At 43.2% G+C, this 27,430-nt stretch overlaps 1 protein-coding gene across 8 annotated transcripts in view; it reads left to right on the forward strand.

The window, feature by feature from the left end:
- akap13 (A-kinase anchoring protein 13) overlaps positions 1-27,430 on the forward strand; it is a 329,870-nt gene that overhangs the window by 204,170 nt on the left and 98,270 nt on the right. For 3 of the 8 annotated variants that reach the window (XM_062963356.1, XM_062963358.1, XM_062963363.1), the window contains exons 10-16: positions 3,604-3,685; positions 12,091-12,230; positions 16,254-16,621; positions 19,869-19,922; positions 21,078-21,140; positions 22,155-22,347; positions 24,431-24,539. In XM_062963356.1, coding sequence (XP_062819426.1) covers positions 3,604-3,685; positions 12,091-12,230; positions 16,254-16,621; positions 19,869-19,922; positions 21,078-21,140; positions 22,155-22,347; positions 24,431-24,539 — 1,009 coding nt within the window. The remainder of the gene's footprint in view (positions 1-3,603; positions 3,686-12,090; positions 12,231-16,253; positions 16,622-19,868; positions 19,923-21,077; positions 21,141-22,154; positions 22,348-24,430; positions 24,540-27,430) is intronic. The other 5 variants (XM_062963357.1, XM_062963359.1, XM_062963360.1 and 2 more) reach the window with 5 other exon arrangements.

Below are 27,430 nucleotides of genomic sequence, written 5' to 3' on the forward strand. Positions count from 1 at the left end.
GCATCACGGCAACCAACAAAACAACAAAACTACAGGCCTCCCCAACCTCGAAATTTGACAACACAATCCATCATCCATGCCTCTAGGTTGATACAACAAAAAGAAAAAAAAGTCCTAATTAGAGAGAGAGGAATAATTGCTTTTATCCAATTGCTGCCAGTTAGAAGGCTAAGCTCCTCCAACTTGGTCTCCTAGCAACCCAATAAAAAATAATTTAAAACACTAAAAATTAATACAATAAAATACTATAATAACAGAAAATAACTAAAAATAATACAAGAAAATAATAAAATATAATAAATAAAAAGATAACTTACAATACAATTAATTAAAAAATACAAATAACGTCAAATAAAAATTACACAACAATTTTTAACCAATACCACCACCACTTTGCCACAGCAACGCGTGGCCGGGCACAGCTAGTCTATATATATAAAAGAGTGATGGAATCCTGGCGACCGACAAAACAATAAAACTAAACACCGCACAACCTCAAAAATTGACAGCACAACCCCTCATCCATGCCTCTAGGTTGATACAACAAAAAAGAAAAGAAAAATAAAGTCCTAATTAGAGGGAGAGGAATAATTGTTTTTATCCAATTGCTGCCAGTTAGAAGGCTAAGCTCTGCCCACTTGGTCTCCTAGCAACCCATTCAGCCCAGGGGACAGGCAAAGTTAGGCCTCACTTAGGCCTCTTCCACACTGCCTATCAAATACAGACACTACCAGACATTGCCACAGCAACGCGTGGCCGGGCACAGCTAGTAAATAAATAAGTTTAAAACTAGTAAAATAAAGGGATCACAAGCTGCTAAATAGATTTAGACCAAAATCGGGCAACAGCGTCTGCATTTGTCTGTAGCTTGAAACAGTTCTTCCTCTGTGTATGAGGCAGGGCATGGTGGGCAAGCATACAGATGTGGAGTTGTTTGTTGTGCTCCACAGTTGCACAAGGTGGAGGATTTCTCTAGGTCGTGCCATTTTTCCAGGTTGTCTTTTGATCTTCCCACTCCACTTCTTAGTCTGTTCAGGGACTTCCACGTTGCCCATTCTTGGTTTGCCCTGGAAGAAGGAAGACCCTTGCTCTGCTGTTTGTAAACTACATTGTATGAAGGCATTTCATAAATCCTCCATTGAGGAATGTTGGGTATAATGTTTTGCAAAATAAAGCCTGGTGGAACTTGAGAAGGCAGCATTTGGGGCCTCCTTTAGAGGACATCAAACCCTTGCTTATTTGAATGTTTTTGATAGCGAGTCTTACAACATCTCCAAGATTAGCAAGATTTTATTAGGCACTTTATCAAATGAAACCAGAAGAGGTTTGAGACTGTAGTCCATGAAAGTATAAACCAAAAATGTTGTTGTCATCGTCACCATCATCATCATCATCATCCTGCTTAATTTCCCTGCAGCACATTCATCTGACTTTCTGACACCTGACATGGTTTCTGCCTTTCTGTTGAAAGTGTCCACATCCTTGTGGATTTCAATGGCTTCTCTGTGTAGTCTGACATGATGGTTGTCAGAGTGGTCTAGCATTTCTGTGTTTTCCAATAATATTCTGTGTCCAGGTTGGTTCATCAAGAGCTTTGTTATGGTTAACTTCTCTGGTTGAGTTAGTCTGCAATGCCTTTCATGTTCCTTGATTCGTGTCTGGGCAATGCTGCTGCGTTTGGTGGTCCCTATGTAGAAACATCAAGAGAGGATGCCTTTGGAACATGGCCATACAGCAACCTAGTGATTCTGTCCATGAAAGCCTTTGACAATATAATAATAATAATAATAATAATAATAATAATAATAATAATAATAATAATAATGATGACACCACTTGGGAAGTGTCTGACTTGTGATCCAATTCAACAGCCAGCAGAGTGTCTGCTGTGGACTCACCTTGTTGTGTTTCAAATAATAATAATAATAATAATAATAATAATAATAAGTCAAAAAGTCAAAAATAATGAAGTCAAAAATCAGAAACTCCTCAAAGCACAGCAGACAAAAAACCAGTACAAGAAAACCGCACTACAAACTAGAGCTGACAGCTGGCACAACAAAACATTGCATGGAAAGTTCCTTGACAAAATTGAAGGAAAAGCTGATAAGGAGAAGACCTGGCTCTGGCTCACGAATGGGACCCTGAAGAAGGAGACAGAAGGCCTGATCCTTGCAGCCCAGGAGCAAGACATCAGGACAAAGGCCATTCAGGCCAAGATCGAAAAATGAGCTGATGACCCAAAATGCAGACTGTGCAAGGAAACCAATGAAACCATGGATCATATCCTCAGCTGCTGTAAGAAAATCGCACAGACAGACTACAAACAGAGGCACAACCATGTGGCCCAAAGGATTCATTGGAACTTATGCCTCAAGTACCACCTCCCAGCAGCAAAGAACTGCTGGGATCACAAACCTGCGAAAGTCTTGGAAAATGAGCACGCAAAGATACTGTGGGACTTCCGAATCCAGACTGACAAAGTTCTGGCACACAACACACCAGACATCACAGTTGTGTAAAAGAAAAAGGTTTGGATCACTGATGTTGCCATCCCAGGTGACAGTCGCATTGACGAAAAACAACAGGAAAAACTCAGCCGCTATCAGGACCTCAAGATTGAACTGCAAAGACTCTGGCAGAAACCAGTGCAGGTGGTCCCGGTGGTGATGGGCACACTGGATGCCGTGCCAAAAGATCTCAGCCAGCTTTTGGAAACAACAGACATTGACAAAATTACGATCTGCCAACTGCAAAAGGCCACCCTGCTGGGATCTGCACACATCATCTGAAAATACATCACACAGTCCTAGACATTTGGGAAGTGTTCGACTTGTGGTTTTGTGATACGAAATCCAGCATGTCTATCTTGTTTGTGGTGTCATAATAATAATAATAATAATAATAATAATAATAATAATAATAATAATAATAATAATAATAATAATACACTTGGGAAGTGTCCGACATGTGATCCAATTCAACTGCCAGCAGAGTGTCTGCTGTGGACTCATCTTGTTGTGTTTCAAATCATCATCATCATCATCATCATCATCATCATCATCATCATCAATACATCACACAGTCCTAGACACTTGGGAAGTGTTCGACTTGTGATTTTGTGATACGAAATCCAGCATGTCTATCTTGTTTGCTATGTCATAATAAAATAATAATAATAATAATAATAATAATAATAATAATAATAATAATAATAATAATAATAGTCCTAGACACTTGGGAAGTGTTTGAGTTGTGATTTTGTGATACGAAATCCAGCATATCTATCTTGTTTGCTATGTCATAATAAAATAATAATAATAATAATAATAATAATAATAATAATAATAATAATAATAATAATAATAGTCCTAGACACTTGGGAAGTGTTCGACTTGTGATTTTGTGATACGAAATCCAGCATGTCTATCTTGTTTGCTGTGTCATACAATAGTAGTAATAATAATAATAATAATAATAATAAGAAGAAGAAGAAGAAGAAGAAGAAGAAGAAGAAGAAGAGCAGCAACAGCAGCAGTTGTTTGGTACAAACACCCCATGAAAATGCTATGTTAATTTGCTATTCCTCTGCTTTTTTCTTAGATTAACCGTGAAAGCTGGTGTCCTGCTGAATCTTCTTCAGATGCCTCACTTTTGGAAACAAAGCACTCTTGCCATTCTTCAGGTAAGACGATATTTACTGAAAGAAAAGCAAAAATATGCTGTGCTGTTAGAGGGTTAATGGTCTGGGTAGAAGGATACACAGAATAGTTGTTTTTATTGAAATTTTTTGACAGGCTGGTTAGCTCCTAGATCAGGGGTCCCCGAACTTTTTATGCAGAGGGCCAGTCCACAATCCTTCAAACTGTTGAGGGGCCAAATTATCATTTGAAAAAAAAAATACAAATAAATTCCGATGCACACTACACATGTCTTATTTGCAGTGCAAAAACAATAACAACAACAACAACAATGAAATAACAATAAAAGAGCAATACAATATTTAAAAATAAAAACAATTTTAACCAACATATTTATCAGGATTTCAATGGGAAGTGTGAGCCTGCTTATGGCCAATGAGATAGTCAAGTTAATTAGGATTATTGTTGTTGTTGTGTGCCTTCAAGTCATTTCAGACTTTGGGCGAGCCTAAGTCTAAAATTTATTTATTTATTTACTATATTTATTTACTACATTTGTATCACACCCTTCTCACCCCAAAGGGGACTCAAGAGTGGCTTACAAATTATATGTACATACAATATATTATATTATTAGCATAGCACAATATTAGCATTATATATTACTATATTGAACTATTTATTTATTTATTTATTTATTTATTTATTTGCAACATTTATATACCGCCCTTCTCACCCCGAAAGAGACTCAGGGCGGTTTACAAGTATATATACATACAATCTATTATATTATACAACTATATCGCAATATTATTAGTAATATTGCATGTAATATAAATATACAATTATAATAGTGCATTATAATTATTATTACGTTGTATTACATCATAATATTATTATTAATATTACATGTATATACAACGTATTATAATATTAGTATAGTATAATATTATTATATATCATTATATCATTAAATTGATACAGGAGACATGGTGGAAAGATGTCTTCCTGGCCCCGCCTTCTTCATTCTGTTCCAAACTATACCACTATACTGTAATATTATTAGTAATATTAGTAATATATAATTAATACTATTGTATGGTATTATTATTATTAGTGTTATATTGTATCTATATATATAAAAGAGTGATGGCAGCGGACAAAACAACAAAAGTAAACACCCCACAACCTCGAAAATTGACATCACAACCCCTCATCCATGCCTCTAGGTTGATACAACAAAAAGAAAAGAAAAATAAATTCCTAATTAGAGGGAGAGGAATAATTGTTTTTATCCAATTGCTGCCAGTTAGAAGGCTAAGCTCCGCCCACTTGGTCTCCTAGCAACCCACTCAGCCCAGTGTTAATAAAATAATGATAAAAAATAAATACAAATAATACAATAAAAAATATGAAAAACACTAAAATAATTAATACAATAAAATACTATAACAAAATGACTAAAATAATACAACAAAATAATAAAATATAATAAATAAAAAAGATAAGTGACAATAAAATTAATTTAAAAAAATACAAATAACGTCAAATAAAAATTCCACAACAAGTTTTAACCGATACCACCACCACTTTGCCACAGCAACGCGTGGCCGGGCACAGCTAGTTACATTATAATATTACTGTATTATCAATATTATATGTATATACAATATATTATATTATAAAACTGAGGGCGGGGGCAAGGTAAATGACCTTGGAGGGCCGCATCCGGCCCCCGGGCCTTAGTTTGGGGACCCCTGTCCTAGATTGAGCTTCCAGGTTGTAGCTTTTCGTGGATATAATCTGGATACAGCGACCTGCACTCTGATAACCACAGGTTGGATTCCTAAAATCATTCTGATATTTGCCATAAGAACCATCTTTTGGAGATCTTGTGAGACCAGAAGACTACAATGAATTTTTTAAAGAAAAAAGATACAGCTGAAAAGGTATGATGCAACAAATGTTTGGGCCTCTCAGGAAAAGCACTGCTTCTTTGGGAAGCATCGGTTTTGGCAAAAAGAAGCTGCTGGCATTTTAGGCATAGAGACAAGGTTTTTTCCTTTTCATAGGGTCATAGGAAAAACAGCCTCCCAAGTCGGACTAAAAAGGCTTTGTACCCCATTATATATCACAACGTCTTATTGTTTCACCATTGATCAATATCTGTGCCTCCTAAATTTCATATACAGGTAGTCCACAAATTATGAACAAAATAGGCTCTGTAGGTTTGTTTTTTTTTTTTTTTTTAAATTATTTATGTGTTTTTCCAAAATAATACAATGAAAGTGGGGGAACATTGTGATTTATAGCAAAGTGGGAAAGAAAGAAAGAAAGAGAAGAAAAAAAATGGGGAAGTAAAAAAACAAAACAAAACAACAACAACAAAAAAGAATCCAAAAAAAGTGCTCGAAAGTTTGTTGACTTCCCTCTTTATCTATATTGGATATATTCATTCGGGGATTTTTCCCCAATGCTTCTGTTATCCATATTATCATAGCTTCCCTATATTCCGTATTAATTCTTATCGTTATGGCCCAACCGTTCTGTATTTGTGTTGATTTTATATATTTTTCCTTTACAAAGAAGTTCAATAAAGGTTGCCAATCCATACTTTTCCTTGGTAATCCTTGTTGTTTGGTTAGTAAATATGAAAGTTTATCCATATTCTTAATTTTCATTACTTTTATCAACCACTGATCCACGTCCGGTACCTTTTCTTGTCTCCAATTCCTTGCGTAAACAATTCTCGCTGCCGTCATCATATAATTAAGTAAGAGTTCGTCATTTACTTTTAAATTTTCCTCTGAAATTCCTAATAATAAGTGTTCTGGTCTCATTTGATACTTAATATTCAATATTTTTGTGAGATTTCGTGAATTTCTTTCCAAAATTTCTTTACTTTTTCGCAAGTCCACCACATATGGAAAAATTATCCTTGATCTTTTTTTGCATTTCCAGCAAGTAGTCTGTAGAGATTTATTTATAAATCCTAGTTTTTTTGGAGTTATGTACCATCTATGGAACGTTTTTATCCAGTTCTCCTTTAGATCGTATGAATATATTTGTTTTGTAGGTTTGTTCTTAAGTTGAATTTGTGTGTAAGTCAGAACAGGGACATTTTATGAGTCCAGGTTACCTACAGGATTGGCATCTCCTGTACAATCTGTCCCTAGGACACTTAGGTTCTCTGGAGGACACTTACTTCATCCATCCAGAACCCGACTGACATCCATCACCCAGACAACCTTTTCATGAGCCGCCCCAGGACTGTGGAATGACCTGCTGGAAGAGCTCACATACTTCCCTTTGGAGAATCTCGCTCCCAGAATCCCTCGACAACATGACTCTATGCTAGTGGTTCCCAATCTTTTTTTGACCAAGGACCGCTCTCCAATATTAATACCAATTAATACCAAATTGGTTTTGGTCAACTTTAGATTCAGTTTGGTTATTTGGGGTGTTGAGTCAGAAAATTGCATTGGATAGACCACATCAGCTTGAGTCTCTGATAAAGGGGGTTGGACTGGATGGCCCATGAGGTCTCTTCCAACTCTACTATTCTATGATTCTATGGTTGGAGTTCTTGGAGAACGGAAGAAGTCCCAGCAGATTGTAGGAGGGCGAATGTGGTCCCTATCTTCAAGAAGGGAAAAAAGAACGACCCAAACAATTACCGTCCGGTCAGCCTCACGTCGATACCAGGCAAGATTCTGGAAAAGATCAAGGAAATGGTCTGCGAACACTTAGAAACAAATGCGGTCATTGCTAATAGTCAACACGGATTTACCAAAAACAAGTCATGCCAGACTAATCTGATCTCTTTTTTTGATAGAGTTACGAGTTGGGTCGATACAGGGAATGCCGTGGTTGTAGCCTACCTGGATTTCAGTAAGGCCTTCGACAAAGTCCCCCACGACCTTCTGGCAAACAAACTAGGAAAATGTGGGCTAGACAAAACTACGGTTAGGTGGATCTGTAATTGGCTAAGCGAACGAACCCAAAGGGTGATTCTCACCAATGCATCGTCCTCATCTTGGAAAGAAGTCACGAGTGGAGTGCCACAAGCAGGGCTCCGTCCTGGGCCCGGTTCTCTTCAACATCTTTATTAACGACTTAGACGAAGGGTTAGAAGGCACGATCATCAAGTTTGCAGACGACACAAAACTGGGAGGGAGAGCCAACACTCCAGAAGACAGGAGCAGGATTCAAAACGATCTTGACAGACTAGAGAGAGGGGCCAAAACTAACAAAATGAAGTTCAACAGGGACAAATGCAAGATACTTCACTTCGGCAGAAAAAATGGAAATCAAAGATACAGAATGGGGGACGCCTGGCTTGACAGCAGTGTGTGCGAAAAAGACCTTGGAGTCCTCGTGGGGAACAAGTTAAACATGAGCCAACAATGTGATGCGGCAGCTAAAAAAGCCAATGGGATTCTGTCCTGCATCAATAGGGGAATAGCATCTAGATCCAGGGAAGTCCTGCTCCCCCTTATTCTATTCTGCCTTGGTCGGACCACACCTGGGATCACACTGTGTCCAATTTTGGGCACCACAGTTGAAGGGAGATGTTGACAAGCTGGAAAGCGTCCAGAGGAGGGCGACTAAAATGATCAAAGGTCTGGAGAACAAGCCCTATGAGGAGCGGCTTAAAGAGCTGGGCATGTTTAGCCTGCAGAAGAGAAGGCTGAGAGGAGACATGAGAGCCATGTACAAATACGTGAGGGGAAGTCATAGGGAGGAGGGAGCAAGCTTGTTTTCTGCTGCCCTGGAGACTAGGACACGGAACAATGGCTTCAAACTACAGGAAAGGAAGGAGATTCCACCTGAACATCAGGAAGAACTTCCTCACTGTGAGAAGGGCTGTTCGACAGTGGAACTCTCTGCCCCAGACTGTGGTGGAGGCTCCTTCTTTGGAGGCTTTTAAGCAGAGGCTGGATGGCCATCTCTCGGGGGTGCTTTGAATGCGATTTCCTGCTTCTTAGCGGGGGGTTGGACTGGATGGCCCATGAGGTCTCTTCCAACTCTACTATTCTAGGATTCTATGCAGGAACACTTGCTTTCCTATTACATTGGAACCATGTAAATGTCAAATGCATTTTTGTGTGTTTGTGTTTTATGTGACCGACCTTAATTCCATGTCAGATCCATAAACTTGCTTTTTTTAGAAGCGCTCAGGAGCTTAGCAAAGAGAAGGGGTCTCTTTTTCTGGGTGCATATCCCCTCCGTGCCCTTTTGCTGACCCTGCTGCCTATTATACCTTTCAGCCGAGTTTTGATTAACGTCTTTGGACAAGGTGTCTGCCCGGTGGCCAAGCTGGAACTTCCTTTTCAATTTTCCACCCGAAGGTTTTTGCAGAGCTGGCGGGTTTCTCAGTCTGGAATGCGGTGGGATAGGCTCGGTGGAGCTGCCAGCTGGATTCGTGGGAACGCAGCCTTGCAGACTGTCAGGGCTCTGCTCTCCACACATACACACCCCACCCACACTTCCCTCTTTTTTCCCCTCTTTCCCACTTGCGGAAAAGAAATTTGAACTTGCCAGGTTGGTTTGAAAGCCGAGAAGGTGCAGACGGGACGGAACCACACCTGCTCTGTGCGTGGCAGCTCCGGCATTCCCAGCCCTCGCTTTCACTTTTCTCAAGCAGAGTTTCTCAAGCAAACAATTTATTGTAAAAACATATAAAAAGCATGTAAAGATCAGGAAGAAGGAAGGAAGAGATATACCCGTATATACTCGAGTATAAGCCGACCCGAATATAAGCCAAGGCACCTAATTTTACCACAAAAAAACTGGGAAAACATTGACTCCAGTATAAGCCGAGGGCGGGAAATTTCAGAAATAAAAATAGATACCAATAAAATTACATTAATCGAGGCATCAGTAGGCTAAAGGTTTTTGAATATTTACCGTATTTCAAAGAAAAACAATAAACTAGCTCTATAAGTGGAAAAGTAGGGGCAACAAAAACAATATGGTATCAACAGTAACCTAATAATAATAATAATAATAATAATAATAATAATAATAATAATAATAATAATAAAACTTCATTTCGATCCCACCCTATCTCCCCATGGGGACTCAGGCCGGCTTCCAACATTCAATGCCTATATCAACAATGCAGAGCTAGATATAAATCTATAATTATATATACTAATTTCACATATGCATTTACCCCTGAAACATTTGCAGATCTGTGTGTGTGTGTGTGTGCATTTCCCCTACAATATTTGCAAGCCATATATATATATATATATATATATATATATATATATATATATAGGCGGGACGGGGCCTCTTCCCAAGTGCCGGAGACAGGGCTGAGCACCTGAGCTGTCCGTTAGGACACAGGGGGTGGAGCTAGAGGAGTGGGCGTGGCTTCTTCCCAAGAGCCTGAGACAGGGCTGAGAATCTATACCTCTCCTGAGGCGCTTGTTGGGACAGAAGAGGGCGGAGCTAGGGAAGGGGGCGGGGCCTCCTTCCAAGAGCCCGAGACAGGGCTGAGCCTCTATACCTCTCCTGAGAGGCCTTTTAGGACTAAAGGGCGGGGTAGGGGTGGGGGCGGGGCCTCCTTCCAAGAGCCCGAGACAGGGCTGAGCCTCTATACCTCTCCTGAGAGGCCTTTTAGGACTTAAGGGCGGGGTAGGGGTGGGGGCGGGGCCTCCTTCCAAGAGCCCGAGACAGGGCTGAGCCTCTATATCTCTCCTGAGAGGCCTTTTAGGACTAAAGGGCGGGGTAGGGGTGGGGGCGGGGCCTCCTTCCAAGAGACCGAGACAGGGCTGAGCCTCTATACCTCTCCTGAGAGGCCTTTTAGGACTTAAGGGCGGGGTAGGGGTGGGGGCGGGGCCTCCTTCCAAGAGCCCGAGACAGGGCTGAGCCTCTATATCTCTCCAGAGAGGCCTTTTAGGACTAAAGGGCGGGGCTAGGGGTGGGGGCGGGGCCTCCTTCCAAGAGCTCGAGACAGGGCTGAGCCTCTATATCTCTCCAGAGAGGCCTTTTAGGACTAAAGGGCGGGGCTAGGGGTGGGGGCGGGGCCTCCTTCCAAGAGCCTGAGACAGGGCTGAGCCTCTATATCTCTCCTGAGAGGCCTTTTAGGACTAAAGGGCGGGGCTAAGGGTGGGGGCGGGGCCTCCTTCCAAGAGACCGAGACAGGGCTGAGCCTCTATACCTCTCCTGAGAGGCCTTTTAGGACTAAAGGGCGGGGTAGGGGTGGGGGCGGGGCCTCCTTCCAAGAGCCCGAGACAGGGCTGAGCCTCTATATCTCTCCAGAGAGGCCTTTTAGGACTAAAGGGCGGGGCTAGGGGTGGGGGCGGGGCCTCCTTCCAAGAGACCGAGACAGGGCTGAGCCTCTATACCTCTCCTGAGAGGCCTTTTAGGACTTAAGGGCGGGGTAGGGGTGGGGGCGGGGCCTCCTTCCAAGAGCCCGAGACAGGGCTGAGCCTCTATATCTCTCCAGAGAGGCCTTTTAGGACTAAAGGGCGGGGCTAGGGGTGGGGGCGGGGCCTCCTTCCAAGAGCCCGAGACAGGGCTGAGCCTCTATATCTCTCCAGAGAGGCCTTTTAGGACTAAAGGGCGGGGCTAGGGGTGGGGGCGGGGCCTCCTTCCAAGAGCCCGAGACAGGGCTGAGCCTCTATATCTCTCCAGAGAGGCCTTTTAGGACTAAAGGGCGGGGCTAGGGGTGGGGGCGGGGCCTCCTTCCAAGAGCCCGAGACAGGGCTGAGCCTCTATATCTCTCCAGAGAGGCCTTTTAGGACTAAAGGGCGGGGTAGGGGTGGGGGCGGGGCCTCCTTCCAAGAGCCTGAGACAGGGCTGAGCCTCTATATCTCTCCTGAGAGGCCTTTTAGGACTAAAGGGCGGGGCTAGGGGTGGGGGCGGGGCCTCCTTCCAACAGACCGAGACAGGGCTGAGCCTCTATATCTCTCCTGAGAGGCCTTTTAGGACTAAAGGGCGGGGCTAGGGGTGTGGGCGGGGCCTTTTCCCAAGAGCCCGAGACAGGGCTGAGCCTCTGTATACCTACCCTGGGGCGCTTGTTAGAACACGGGGGCAGGGTACCCATCAGGCAGTTGGGAATAGGCCCCGCCCCCTCCTCTAGCCCCGCCCCCTGTGTCCAGGACAGGGATAGAAGCTCAGCCCTGCCTCAAAGCTCGTTACTCCGCCCATCCCAGTCCTGGCTGCCCATTGGTGGCCCCGCCCACCTCCCCTCCCAGCCCTGCATCTTGGACTAGGGGAGAGGCTCAGCCCCGCCCGCTTGAGCAGGAGCCACGCCCACCCCTCTAAGCCACGCCCCCAGGCCAAATAAGTTTGGGAACCACTGGGCTAATGCAACAAAACGCTGCTGAGCAATTGTGACTGCTTCTGTGTCTGTAAAAATCCATTCATAGTAGTTTAATAAGCAATGTTTGAAGCCACATTAGAGTTTTAAATCCATTTTTCTTTTCTTTCACAGGAAGTTATAATTTTCTCGAAGATCGATTAAGTGGTAACGACACCGCATCGCAAGGCATCCTTAAAACAGGATCCGGGAGCGTGACGGATCTCTTTCCTTTGCCAGGAGAAGATGGGATGGATGAGGTGGACTTTGGGAAGGTGAGGCTGAGTCATATGAAATCCAGCATGTCTATCTTGTTTGCTGTGTCATACAATAAAATAATAATAATAATAATAATAATAATAATAATAATAACAACAACAACAACAACAACAACAACAACAACAACAACAACAACAACAACAACAACAACACACAAAGATACTGTGGGACTTCCGAATCCAGACTGACAAAGTTCTGGAACACAACACACCAGACATCACAGTTGTGGAAAAGAAAAAGGTTTGGATCATTGATGTTGCCATCCCAGGTGACAGTCGCATTGACGAAAAACAACAGGAAAAACTCAGCCGCTATCAGGACCTCAAGATGGAACTTCAAAGACTCTGGCAGAAACCAGTGCAGGTGGTCCCGGTGGTGATGGGCACATTGGGTGCCGTGCCAGAAGATCTCAGCCGGCATTTGGAAACAATAGATATTGACAAAATTACGATCTGCCAACTGCAAAAGGCCACCCTGCTGGGATCTGCACGCATCATCCGAAAATACATCACACAGTCCTAGACACTTGGGAAGTGTCCGACTTGTGATTTTGTGATATGAAATCCAGCATATCTATCTTGTTTGCTGTGTCATACAACGTCGTTGTGTCAATAATAATAATAATAATACAAATAGTCAGGATTTCCAAGCAGTATGTCATCATTTGGTTAGTGACTGTCACATTTGAAGGCTGTTTTGTAAACTCTTTGTGCAAGTCAAGAACCAAGTTGTGTCCAACTCCGATCCCTGTGAACGAGGGAGTCCTATTTGACAGCATTTCAAAATCCGTACTGAACCACAGGGCTTTCGGCCAAGATAATAATTTTTTCTGGACGGGGAAGTGGGACATTTTTTCCCAACCCCTTCAGCCTTGTGCACAATTCAGGGAGTGGCGAAGGAAAGGGTGAGGCATGGAGATGAAAAGCTGTTTTCATCTGTTAAGTTCTTTTTGGTTTCCTCAGAGAAAATTGCACACAAACCCCAATAGCCTCTGATACTCTTCCATCTTGAGGGTTTGGTTGCAACAATATTCCATTTTGTCTTTTTCTGCAAGAGAGGCTTTCACTTGTCTCTGCAGAGTCTAGGACTGAAACATGAAGAGGAAGATGGTTGTAATTCAAATATTTATTAAAATCATATGAGAAATTTATTTATTTATTATTTATTTATTTACTACATTTATATGCCACCCTTCTCACCCTGAAGAGGACTCAGAGCGGCTTACAAATTAAATTTACATACAATATTATATTATTAGCATAGTATAATACTGGCAATAAATTACTATATTGTACTATATCATTACACTAGCTGTGCCCAGCCACGCGTTGCTGTGGCGAAGTATGGTGGAAGGGCCTTGAGTCTACACTGCCATATAATCCAGTGCAAATTAGATAATCTGTGGAAGAGGCTTAAGTGAGGCCTAAATCTGCCTGTCCCCTAACTGAACCTTGGCTGTCCCTTGGCTGAGATGGTTGCTAGGAGACCAAGTGGGCAGAGATTAGCCCTCTAAACTGGCAGCAATTGGATAAAAACAATTATTGCTCTCCCTCTAATTAGGACTTTATTTTTCATTTCTTTTTGTTGTATCAACCTAGAGGCGTGGATGATGGGTTGTGTTGTCAAATGTAGAGGTTGGGGGGCCTGTAGTTTTGTTGTTTTGTGGGTCGCCGTGATGCCATCACTCTTTTATATATATAGATTGCAATATTATTAGTAATATTACATTTAATATCTATATATATAAAAGGGTAATGGAATCATGGCACCGGACAACACAACTAAACTAAATGCCCCACAACCTTGAAAATTGACAGCACAACCTCTCATCCACGCCTCTACGTTCTTACAACAAAAAGAAAAGAAAAATTAAGTCCTAGCCACAGCAACGCGTGGCCAGGCACAGCTAGTATAATATATAATTAATATTATTAAATTGTATTACTATCAGTATTATATTGTAATACATTATAATACAGTAGAGTCTCACTTATCCAAGCTAAATGGGCCGGCAGAAGCTTGGATAAGCGAATATCTTGGATAATAAGGAGGGATTAAGGAAAAACCTATTACACATCAAATTAGGTTATGATTTTACAAATTAAACACCAAAACATCATGTTATACAACAAATTTGACAGAAAAAGTAGTTCAATACGCAGTAATGCTATGTAGTAATTACTGTATTTACGAATTTAGCACCAAAATATCACGATGTATTGAAAACATTAACTACAAAAATGCGTTGGATAATCCAGAACTTTGGATAAGCGAGTGTTGGATAAGTGATACTCTACTGTATTTATTTATTTACTACATTTATATGCCACCCTTCTCACCCCGAAGGGGACTCAGAGCGGCTTACAAATTAAATTTACATACAATACTATATTATTAGCATAGTATAATGCTGGCAATAAATTACTATATTGTACTATATCAATACAGTAGAGTCTCACTTATAAACGGGCCGGTAGAACGTTGGATAAGCAAATCTGTTGGATAATAAGGAGGGATATATTATCATATCTATCTAGACATGTCTATATATATTTGTGTGTTCATTTCCCCCCCTGTAATATTTGCAAGCCCTATATATAGGTAGGTAAGAATATATTCATATCTATCCAGACATCTCTCTTTATATAGATATTTGCAGAGACTTGCAAACATATGAGGGTAAATTCATATATAAAAATAATGTATATGTATGGCTGCAGATACACAGGTACATGGATCTATGTGTATAAAGGATTTGCAAAGACCTGCAAACATATGCGGGGAAATTCATGTGTAAAATTAATGTATATAGATAGATACAAATATAAAGGTACATAGAGATGGCAAAAGATTGCAAGGGGTTAATGCCTATATACAGTAGAGTCTCACATATCCAATATAAATGGGCCGGGAGAACTTTGGACAAGCAAATATGTTGGATAATAAGGAGAGATTAAGGAGAAGCCTATTAAACATCAAATTAGGTTATGATTTTACAAATTAAGCACCAAAATATCATGTTATACAACAAATTTGGCAGAAAAAGTAGTTCAATATGTAGTAATGCTACGTAGTAATTACTGTAATTACAAATTTAGTACCAAAATATTACATTGTATTGAAAACATTGACTACAAAAATGCGTTGGATAATCCAGAATGTTGGATAAGTGAATGTTGGATAAGTGGGACTCTATATCTGTTTAACAAATATTTCAGGGGAAAATGCTTTCATAAGATTAATGAATATATATTTTTCTTCTTCCTGACTTGCAAGGGTGCCTTTCTCTTTTGAAAACATTCCCTTGATTAAGAGCGAGGGAGGCTTTGCAAAAGAAAACACACTGATAAGGGAGGAGAAGAGAGAAATAGCGGGCCGGGCTGTGGCGCAGCTGGCTAGTAACCAGCTGCTATAAATCACTACTGACCGAGAGGTCATGAGTTCGAAGCCCGGGTCGGGTTAAGCCTCCGACCATTAATAGCCCCGGCTTGCTGTTGACCTATGCAGCCCCGAACGACAGTTGCATCTGTCAATTAGGGAAATTTAGGGACGCTTTATGCAGGAGGCTAATTTACAACACCATAAAACTGCCAGCAAAACACGAGGAAAGGAATGAGGAAATACAGCCACTACTGGACGGTGAAGCAACAGCTCCCCCTGTGGCCGGAATCGTGAAGCTGGAAAAATGTTAAAAATGCCTCTGAGTCTGTCTAATGTATGTTGTTTGTCTGTTGGCATTGAATGTTTGCCATTTATGTGTTCATTGTAATCCGCCCTGAGTCCCCTTCGGGGTGAGAAAGAAGGGCGGAATATAAATACTGTAAATAAATAAATAATAAATAAATAGATCACATATTGCAAGCAATAGCCTGCAGGCTCCTTTGCCGGCCTTGACCTCATAAATAAGGGCTGAAAAACTCGGCTTATCTTCGATACGATATATTGCTTTGAATTCTTGAAAAAGCTGCTGCCACATATTTTAAATGAATGTAATTGATGGTGGTTTGGTTTCTGCGCAGCAGGCTGAAGAGGAGCAGTCAGCTGGAGACAGCACGAGTTCAAGTTCCTCAGCTGATGATACAATATCCCTGGAAAGGAACTCTTCGGTGGGGAGTGACGTCTCCTTCCCTCAGGCTCTCAGCCTCAGCCGAACCAAAGACCAGTACAGTCCGGATGGGAACCCCTTCAACACAGCAATGGGTGCTGAAGAGCAAGGCGGCGGGGCTGTTGTGTTGGGAGAACTGGAGGAAGAGCTGGATAGCATCACAGAAGTGCCTCCGCCGCCGTATTCCTTACGGAACGCCATAAGGCCCTTGTCTCCCTTCCGGCGGCACAGCTGGGGCCCGGGAAAAAACAGCAGCAGCGAATCCGAAGTCAACCACCGGAGGTGAGCGAAGGGCTCGACGAGCCCGGTAACACGATGCAACACATATTTTGGTCCTGGGTTATAGGTGTTATTTCCTAATTGGTTCTATAATAAAAAATATGGAAAAAATGTTTATTAAACTACAAAAAAAGTCATTTCTGCGGGAGGGACATCCTGCTATAGGACATTTAATGAATATCTCATCAAGTGTCAACCAGTTCAACATAGTTTGTGTTAGCCACAAAGACCAAGTTTTTGGAGTAGAACAACTACAGTCGAGTCTCACTTATCCAAGCTAAACAGACCAACAGAAGCTTGGATAAGCGAATATGTTGGATAATAAGGAGGGATTAAGGAAAAGCCTATTAAACATCAAATTAGGTTATGATTTTACAAATTAAGCACCAAAACTTCATGTTATACAACAAAAAAAGAAGTTCAATATGCAGTAATGTTATGTCGTAATTACTGATTTACGAATTTAGCACCAAAATATCACGATATATTGAAAACCTTGACTACAAAAATGGCTTGGATTATCCAGAGGCTTGGATAAGCGAGGCTGTAATTTTCCACTTACAGAGCTAGTTTACTGTTATTTATTGAAATACCGTAAATATTCAAAACATTTAACCTACAGATGCCTCAATTAATGTCATTTTATCGGTATCTATTTTTGTTTTGAAATTTACCAGTAGCTGCTGCATTTCCCACCCTCGGCTTATACTCGAGTCAATAAGTTTCCCCAGTTTTTTGTGGTAAAATTCGGTGCCTGGGCTTATATTTGGGATGGCTTATACTCGAGTATATACTATACTTGAAAGTTGCCAGGCGGGAGGTTCTTACTGAATCACTGAGCAAACTTTTCTTCATTTTCTGCCGATCCGCCACTCCTAATGTGATATCTAGCACCACAGTATGACTGTCACTGTCCTTTGTGTCGGGCAGCGGTGGGCAATTGTGGGGAGTGGGGCAATGGTAGACCCACAGGAGACCCTAGAGCAGGGGTCCTCAAACTTTTGAAGCAGAGGGCCGGTCCACAATCCTTCAGACTGTTGTGGGGCCGAATTATCATTTGAGAAGGAAAAAAAAACCAAATTCCTATGCATACTGCACATGTCTTGTTTGTAGTGAAACAACAACAACAACAATGAAAGAACAATACAATATTTAAAAATGAAAACAATTTTAACCAACATAAACCTATCAGGATTTCAATGGAAAGTGTGGGCCTGCTACTGGCCAATGAAATAGTCAAGTTAATTAGGATTGTTGTTGTTGTGTGACTTCAAGTCATTTCAGACTTTGGCCCAGCCTAAGTCTAAAATTAATTATTTATTTACTGCATTTATTTACTACATTTATATCCCACCCTTCTCACCCAGAAGGGGACTCAGAGCAACTATATGTACATACAATATATTATTAGCATAGCACAATATTAGCATTATATCTATATATATAAAAGAGTGATGGCATCACGGCGACCCACAAAACAACAAAACTACAGGCCCCCCAAACTCGAAATTTGACAACACAACCCGTCATCCACGCTTCTAGGTTGATACAACAAAAAGAAAAGAAAAATAAAGTCCTAATTAGAGAGAGAGGAATAATTGCTTTTATCCAATTGCTGCCAGTTAGAAGGCTAAGCTCCTCCAACTTGGTCTCCTAGCAACCCAATCAAAAATAATTTAAAACACTAAAAATTAATACAATAAAATACTATAATAACAGAAAATAACTAAAAATAATACAAGAAAATAATAAAATATAATAAATAAAAAGATAATTTACAATAAAATTAATTTAAAAAATACAAATAACGTCAAATAAAAATTACACAACAATTTTTAACCAATACCACCACCACTTTGCCACAGCAACGCGTGGCCGGGCACAGCTAGTAATTCTATATTGAACTATACCACTGTACTATTATATGTTATGTAATATATAACATATAATTAATATTATTATATGGTATTATTATTAGTATTATATTGTATAACATAATATTATTATCAAAATTATATGTATATACAATCTATATATATAAAAGAGTGATGGCATCAGGGCAGCGGACAAAACAACAAAACTACAGGCCCCCCCAACCTCCAAATTTGACAACACAACCCATCATCCACGGCTCTAGGTTGATACAACAAAAAGAAAAGAAAAATAAAGTCCTAATTATAGAAAAAGGAATAATTGTTTTTATCCAATTGCTGCCAGTTACAAGGCTAAGTTCCGCCCACTTGGTCTCCTAGCAACCTACTCAGCCAGGACAGGCACAGTTAGGCCTCACTTAGGCCTCTTCCACAGATTATCTAATTTGCACTGGATTATATGGCAGTGTAGACACATCGAATCATAGCATCAGACAGTTAGAAGACACCCCTAAAGGCCATCCAGCCCAACCCAATTCTGCCATGCAGGACACAATCCAAGCACTCCCAACAGATGGCCACCAGCCTCTCAATACTAATACTAATAATAATAATAACATCATCATAAAATCCTAAGGTTTGGAGTGACCCCTAAGGATCATCCAGATCAACTTCCTTCTACCATACAGGACACAATCCAAACACTCCTGAAAAATGGCCATCCAGCCTCTACATAATAATGATGATGATGATGATGATGATGATGATGATGATGATGATGATGATAATAATAATAATAGAAGCATAGAATCCAAGAGTTTGGAGAGACCCCTAAGGGCCATCCAGCCCAACCCTTTCTACTATGCAACAGGACACAATCCAAGCATTCACAACACATGGACAACGTATAAATACTATACAATACTACACAGGGACATAGACCCCCTCTACCCTCACCACTCTCACAGTACACAAATAACCAAATGCATACTAAACATAAGGACAACCATACAACAGACATTCAATACCACCACTAGCTCAACAATTTCTCACCAACACAGCCAGACAATGCCACAGCAACGCGTGGCTGGGCACAGCTAGTATATTATATTATTAAAACCAATACAAAATATTATATTATAAAACTGAGGGCGGGGGCCAGGTAAATGACCTTGGAGGGCCGCATCCGGCCCCCGGGCCTTAGTTTGGGGACCCCTGCCCTAGAGGCTCCCACTCCAAAATATCTTGCAATTACTGTATTTTAACACAGAAAAGCAAATTCCTCTTCCCTAGCTCTCTCGTTTGTAGATCTGTTTTGTGTCTTCATGTCCCTCCTTTGTCATTGCTCACTGACGGTTATTCATGGTTCATTTTTTCAGTTCAATGCGATTGCTGGGGGATGGTGTAAGGAAGCCTCCCACTCATAGGAGAAGGTATACCACACACTCATGCCTACTAACCCTGCTGACTTCGAATGGCTACTAACATCCTGCTTTGGTGTTTTTTATAGTTTCGTACATGACCAATCTGATTATCCTAACAAAGGCTGGAGTTGCACACAAAATGTCCCTGTACCATTTTTCTTCTGAGATAGGATGTCCTATTGGGATGGCAAGGGTGCGGCTTTGTAAGAAGATTTTTTTTTGTAAATGAACACATTCGAGCAGTGGTTCTGTTAGGTTTCTGGGAGTTGGAGGCCAAAACATTTGGGGACCCACAGGTTGAGAACCACTGCTTGGAGATTTACAGTTTTGAAAAAAAAGCAAATATATTAATGAAATACTCAGCACCCCGATACGATGGATTACATATAATTTCCTTTACAAAGAACCCTAAACAAATAGGACTTGCTCCCTTGAAAGCTGGCAAACAGAGTGTGCTTTTGTTCCCCTTTTTTGTTTATGTTTTTCATTTTTTCCGCCATGTCCTCTATCCTTCTATTTATATTTGAACGGAAAAGCTCAAGGCAATTTTTGACTTTCTGCAGCAAAAGAGTCAGCAAAAGAGTGTGCTCGATTCTGGCAACCGAGGGGGACGGGGTGCTGTCGCTCCATCTTCCATGCTGGGGAGCTTTTCCTTCAATCGATGTCCTTAAGGGGGCCTTTATTACCTCCCCGCTAAAAGCGGTACCTATTTATCTACTTACATTTCTGCTTTCGACCCATTAGGTGGGCAGGTGAGCTGGGGCTGATGGCGGGTGCTCACCCCAACCTGACCTTTTGATCGGCAGGATTTTTTCTTCAGCACAGTGGTTTAGCCTGCTGTGCTAAGCCCTTCCCCAAATTGCTTCGACCCCAAATTGACCGACTGTTTCCTTTATGAAATTTTGACATTTCATGGACTGAATCTTGCCTAAAATTGTGAATGTTCCTGAGCGTTTATTAACATCAGAATTGTTCGCCGAGTGGCTAGAAGGATCTTTTAAGCTAGCTTTTAGTTCCTCACACAGTCAAAATTATCCTCATTAACAAAAGAGTGCAACAAGTTTTGTTTCTTGAAGAACTAATTTTTAAAAAATTTGAAATGGAAAGTGTAAGCTGACAACCCAGTATGAACAGGCCTCTTTTTTCACTTTTTGATGTTCCCAGTATGAGCTGGTGTCCCTTGGGTGTCCAGTGCACTGCAGTGGGTTCCAACTTGAATGGTAGAAGGTAGAGTATCAGTATATGCCATGTAGAGCCCAAGGCAGCTTGCAAAGCAAACCCAGTCCTGTTCGCTTTCTGTATGGCGTCTGTAGCATGATTGTTTTTTAATGTATCGGCTAGTTTGGACGCTGTGCAAATTCTGGTTCACTTTACTTTGTTTTTGTCTTTTGGGTCACTCAGCGCATACAATTTTGGCTGGCCAGAATGACAAATTTACTTCTTCCCAACTCAATTAGTGGTATTGAGCTGGCACACAGAAACTGCTGAAATTGTTTATTAGTTGATTTTGAAATGGTTTATTAGCTTATTTTGTGTGTGTCAGGAGTGACTTGAGAAACTGCAAGTCGCTTCTGGTGTGAGAGAATTGGCCGTCTGCAAGGATGTTGCCCTGGGGACGCTCGGATGTTTGATGTTTTACCATTCTGTGGGATGCTTCTCTCATGTCCTCTCATGGGGAGCTAGAGCTGACAGACGGGAGCTCACCCACTCTCCAGATTCGAAGTACTGACCTTTCAGTCAGCAGTCTTGCCAGCACAAAAATTTAACCCATTGTGCCACCGGAGATTCCCTATTCGCTTATAAGGGCTGCATTAAAATGACAGCATGCCATTACAGAACAGGTATGGAATCGCCAACTAAATTCTTTACATTCAGGACCAGCTTTGAAATAGTATTCCTTATGGACAAAAAGACCAAATGTCTCAGCTAGAACTTGAAATTGACACCTGATCATGGCTTGGCTCACTCTCCCAAAAAACCTAGCGAAAGCCTGTAAACATGTCTTCTTTCCAATGCCCAAGAAACTCTTCAGATGGGTTGTCTCCGTCGCTACCATTGCTTTCTGCACTAATGCTGGATCTTGCAACTAACCAAGGAAAGGAGCTCTACGTGAATGTGGCTGTTCTGTCATTTGAAATGTTTTGATTGGGCTCTTCCTCTCAAATATGCTTTACATGACAAGTCTTTCAATCGCAATCCATTGAGATCTGCAAGGGTCTAATGCCTACTGTTTGCCTTCAGCTATAGTTTGGAAGGCCTCGCTGGAGAGCCCGGCAGCATTAAGAAGCCACCCTCCTGTCTGGAGACGTCATCTCTAAAGGCCAAAGATTTGCGACAGAATTCCCTCACAAACGATGAGCGAGGGTCGTTGGTCTCACTCACGGAAGAGGAGCTGGAATCAGAGCAAGCAGAGATGAGAGGCTTTGACCGCCAGGTAAGCCTGGTCCTCCTGTGCGTTTCCCATTCGCATCCCCATAATGTTTGGAATTGATGAGCCCGTTAAGCTCTAATCACCTTCTTTATGAGGTAAATTCCCATTAAAATAGCAGAGAAAAAATGCAGCGGTGAGACTTATGCGGTGTGAGTTTTGGAAGGCCTCTGTGTCTTCAGGAAGGCAAAGGGATACAAAGTTAACTTTAAAGTTTAAAAACATTTATTGAGGTAAAACGAAATCCATTGATGGATAGAAAAGGTTTGGAGCTAACTAGCTAATCTATCCTGTTCTAATACACACAGATGGATCAAAATAACAAAGGTATAGATAGCTACATCTTGCTAGTAGAGGGGACAATATGCGTCCTCTCTGGAACAAAGCAGGAAGCAGGAATGGCGACCAAGCCTCGTGGGTCGCTTCTTCTCTAGGGCCATAAACATTCCAAAAGCCCAGTTGGGGAAGTTACGTCAAAGCCCTAGGAGAGATCACATTTCTAAAGCATCAAAGGGGTGGGTTGACCTAAACAGGGCATGAGGGAGGAAACAATAGTAAAGCCTAATTAGAGCATGCATGGAACTGGGGAAGGTGTCCCTAACTCTTTTCTAGGCTTCCTATCTAACCATAGAGACTTAAGCAGTACAGGATGACATTTTCCCAACACATAAGGAGTCCAAAATACAGCTATTCCAGTCATGGGCAAACTAAGGCCCGGCGGCTGGATGCAGCCCCCTGGGTACTTACCTTAGGCCCTCCACATTTTCCCCGTCCTCTTGGCCAACCATATCCTTACGCCAGAAAAAAGAGGGAGGAAGGCACACAGCAGCTGAGAGTCTTCTGAAGCGCTCTCAGCCGCTGCATGTCTTGCCTTTCTCCCGGCATAAGGGCGGTGTGAGCAGCCCAATCCTTACGCCGGAAGGACAGCTCAAGGAAGGCTCATGGTGTCTGAGAACCCTCTGGAGCACTCTCACCTACCGCCTGTCTTGCCCTCCTCTTGGAATAATGACAAGACGACAGCCCGAGGATCGGGGAAGGAAGAGGGGGAGGATTGGGACAGTCACCACGTGTCCTGCCCTCCTCCTGGCATAAGGATGGGGCAAGTAGCCCTGTCCTTATGCTGAGAAGACAACCTGAGGATGACCCAGGTCCTGCTCTGCACCCTCCTGGCTCTGCCTGCTCCCAGCCCATGCCCCTCACGGGCCCGTTCCGCCCAGCATGTGAATGGCTCCCCTCTCTCTTGGCCCGACCTGACCCGACCCTTCTATCCAGGCCTGCAATGTGGCCCCAAAGCAAAAAGGTTTGCCCACACTGAGCTATCTCCATTTGAACAGTCTCCAACATGTCAGGGTGGTGTGTGGATGATGGGCTGGAGAATTAAATCGATCATCTGTCACCCTGACTGTTTGACGAGTCAGTTCTCTCCGTCGGCTCACCCGAAGGACCACTTTATGCAGCACCAACAAAACGACAGCTGAGTCGTTGATATACTGCTGATCCCAGCAGGTCTAAATACTTTATTATACAAATATATACAGTTGGTGAAAGCCATAGCTCTCTGCACACATGGCGCGCCTTCTCCGCTTGGCTGTTATCAGTAGAAAACCTGGCACCTCCCGCATTTCTGAGTTCTGGCCAGACAGTTCAAACTCAAACGGAAGCCCTGACCTATTGGTCCTGTGGTTTGTGCTTAACCCTTGTGCTGCTGGAATGCTTTTCCGGAAACACACAGTTGCAAACACCCAACAGCTTAACTTGATATAACATTTCAATCTAACAACAGAATACACTAACACAACAGGCATGGGCAAACTTCGGCCTTCCAGATGTTTTGGACTTCAACTCCCACAATTCCTAATAGCCCACCTGTTAATTGAAGTCCAAAACACTAGAAGGCTGAAGTCTGCCCATGTTTTGAAGAGTAGAGAGCGTTAGTTCTGGCCACTCTTCCACTCCTTCCTCCCCAGTATGAGCCCTTGCTAAAATTAGTAGCACTTCATCCATCTCAGCTGCTTCCTCCCCTGAATCTGTCATGAGCCTTTGGTCACCAGTTGTTTATTCTAACTTTTGAATTGTCTCGTCCTCGCAGATACACCAACGATCACAGCCCCGTGCCTTCAACTTTTCCACGACTGCTGTTTCTCCTCCACTGACTAAATCTATGTCTCTTATGACCATCACTCAGGCGGGACCAGAAAGTGAGTACACATCACTCTTGCCTTTGTGTTGGATTCAGTTGCTGAGAGATGATTGTGTTGAATAGACTATTAATAGCACTTTCTTCTTTCTCACACCACTTGAGCTCAGTGCCGTTTTGATAGAAATGATGTGGGAAGTGTAGGAAGCTGCTTTAGTTCGAATCCTTGTTGCTTGGGATCTCGTCTTCTGCAGTATGGCTGCCTTCCAAAGAAAGGACATCTGGGACTAGGGCAGTGGCTCCCAAATTTATTTGGCCTGCCACCCCCTTTCCAGAAAAAATATGACTCAGCACCCCCTGGAAAGGGGGGCGTGGCTTAAAGGGGTGGGCGTGGCTCCTGCTCAAGAGGGCGGGGCTGAGCCTCTTCCTTAGTCCAAGATGCAGGGCTGCGAGGGGAGGTGGGCGGGGCCACAAATGGACGGCCAGGACTGGGATGGGCGGAGTTACGAGCTCTGAGGCAGGGCTGAGCTTCTATCCCTATCCTGCGGTGCCTGCCAGGACACAGGGGGCGGGGCCTCTTCCCAAGTGCCTGATGGGGCTGAACCTCTATACCCCGCCCCCGTGTTCTAACAAGCGCCTCAGGGGAGGTATAGAGGCTCAGCCCTGTCTCGGGCTCTTGGGAAGAGGCCCCGCCCCCGCCCTGCCCTTTAGTCCTAAAAGGCCTCTCAGGAGAGGTATAGAGGCTCAGCCCTGTCTCGGGCTCTTGGAAGGAGACCCCGCCCCCTTCCCTAGCTCCGCCCTCTGTGTCCCAACAAGAGCCTCAGGAGAGGTATAGATGCTCAGCCCTGTCTCCAGCACTTGGGAAGAGGCCCTGCCTCTCCCCTGGCCCCGCCCCCATGTCATAATAGGTGCCATCACCTCCCCCCTAGATTGCTGTCCTGGACACAGGGGGCGGGGCTAGAGGAGGGGGCGGGGCCTCTTCCCAAGTGCCTGACAGGGCTGAACCTCTATACCCCGCCCCTGTGTTCTAACAAGCACCTCAGGAGAGGTATAGAGGCTCAGCCCTGTCTCGGGCTCTTGGAAGGAGGCCCCGCCCATACTCCTAGCCCTGTCCTTTAGTCCTAAAGGTTCTCTTAGGAGAGATATAGAGGCTCAGCCCTGTCTCGGGCTCTTGGAAGGAGGCCCCGCCCACACCCCTAGCCCCGCCCTTTAGTCCTAAAAGGCCTCTCAGGAGAGGTATAGAGGCTCAGCCCTGTCTCGGGCTCTTGGGAAGAGGCCCCGCCCACACCCCTAGCCCCGCCCTTTAGTCCTAAAAGGCCTCTCAGGAGAGGTATAGAGGCTCAGCCCTGTCTCGGGCTCTTGGAAGGAGGCCCCGCCCCCTTCCCTAGCTCCGCCCTCTGTGTCCCAACAAGAGCCTCAGGAGATGTATAGATGCTCAGCCCTGTCTCCGGCACTTGGGAAGAGGCCCCGCCTCTCCCCTGGCCCCGCCCCCATGTCATAATAGGTGCCATCACCTCCCCCTGGATCGCTCCAGCGCCCACCGGGGGGCGGTAGCGCCCACTTTGGGAATCACTGGTTTAAGGCTTTATAGGTCAGGACCTGCACTCTGAATTGGACCAGAGGAGCTGCTTTAATAGGGGTGTCGTGCCTAAGTCTCTGTTGAAATCAAGATGATGCTCCAGAAGAGATTGTAAATACTTACTTACTTACTTACTTAGGTGATCCCTCGTAGTTCGAGGCCAATGGTCCTCCAGGTATAGGGTCTTGGGGGTGTGTCCGTAGGTGGCTGAAGAGACCTATTCTTGACCCGCATGTTCTCCCGCAGTGAGGACATCGGTTTCCAGACACAAGGCGGTCCCGGTCAGGGTTGGCTTGATGCTCCTTCCTCTTGGCACGTTTCTCCCTTAAGCCCTCCATTTGTGCCTCTTCGAACTCTGCAGCACTGCTGGTCACAGCTGACCTCCAATTAGAGCGCTCAAGGGCCAGGGCTTCCCAGTTCTCAGTGTCTATGCCACAGTTTTTAAGGTTGGCTTTGAGCCCATCTTTCAATCTCTTTTCCTGCCCACCAACTTTACGTTTCCCGTTCTTGAGTTCGGAGTAGAGTAACTGCTTTGGGAGACGGTGATCTTTGGGCATTCGGACAACGTGGCCAGTCCAGCGGAGTTGATGGCGTAGGAGCATCGCTTCAATGCTGGTGGTCTTTGCTTCCTCAAGCACGCTGACATTTGTCCGCCTGTCTTCCCAAGAGATTTGCAGGATTTTACTGAGGCAACGCTGATGGAAACGCTCCAGGAGTTTGGTGTGACGTCTGTAGACCATCCACGTTTCGCAGGCGTAGAGCAGGGTTGGGAGGACAATCTATATATATAAAAGAGTGATGGCAGCGGACAAAAAAAAAACTACAGGCCCCCCAACGTCCAAATTTGACAACACAACCCATCATCCACGGCTCTAGGTTGATACAACAAAAAGAAAAGAAAAATAAAGTCCTAATTATAGAGAAAGGAATAATTGTTTTTATCCAATTTCTGCCAGTTACAAGGCTAAGTTCCGCCCACTTGGTCTCCTAGCAACCTACTTAGCCAGGACAGGCACAGTTAGGCCTCACTTAGGCCTCTTCCACAGATTATCTAATTTGCACTGGATTATATGGCAGTGTAGACACATCGAATCATAGCATCAGACAGTTAGAAGACACCCCTAAAGGCCATCCAGCCCAACCCAATTCTGCCATGCAGGACACAATCCAAGCACTCCCAACAGATGGCCACCAGCCTCTCAATACTAATACTAATAATAATAATAACATCATCATAAAATCCTAAGGTTTGGAGTGACCCCTAAGGATCATCCAGATCAACTTCCTTCTACCATACAGGACACAATCCAAACACTCCTGAAAAATGGCCATCCAGCCTCTACATAATAATAATAATGATGATGATGATGATG

The sequence above is a fragment of the Anolis carolinensis genome, unplaced genomic scaffold, assembly GCF_035594765.1.
Source record: "Anolis carolinensis isolate JA03-04 unplaced genomic scaffold, rAnoCar3.1.pri scaffold_11, whole genome shotgun sequence".
Lineage (NCBI taxonomy): Eukaryota > Metazoa > Chordata > Lepidosauria > Squamata > Dactyloidae > Anolis > Anolis carolinensis.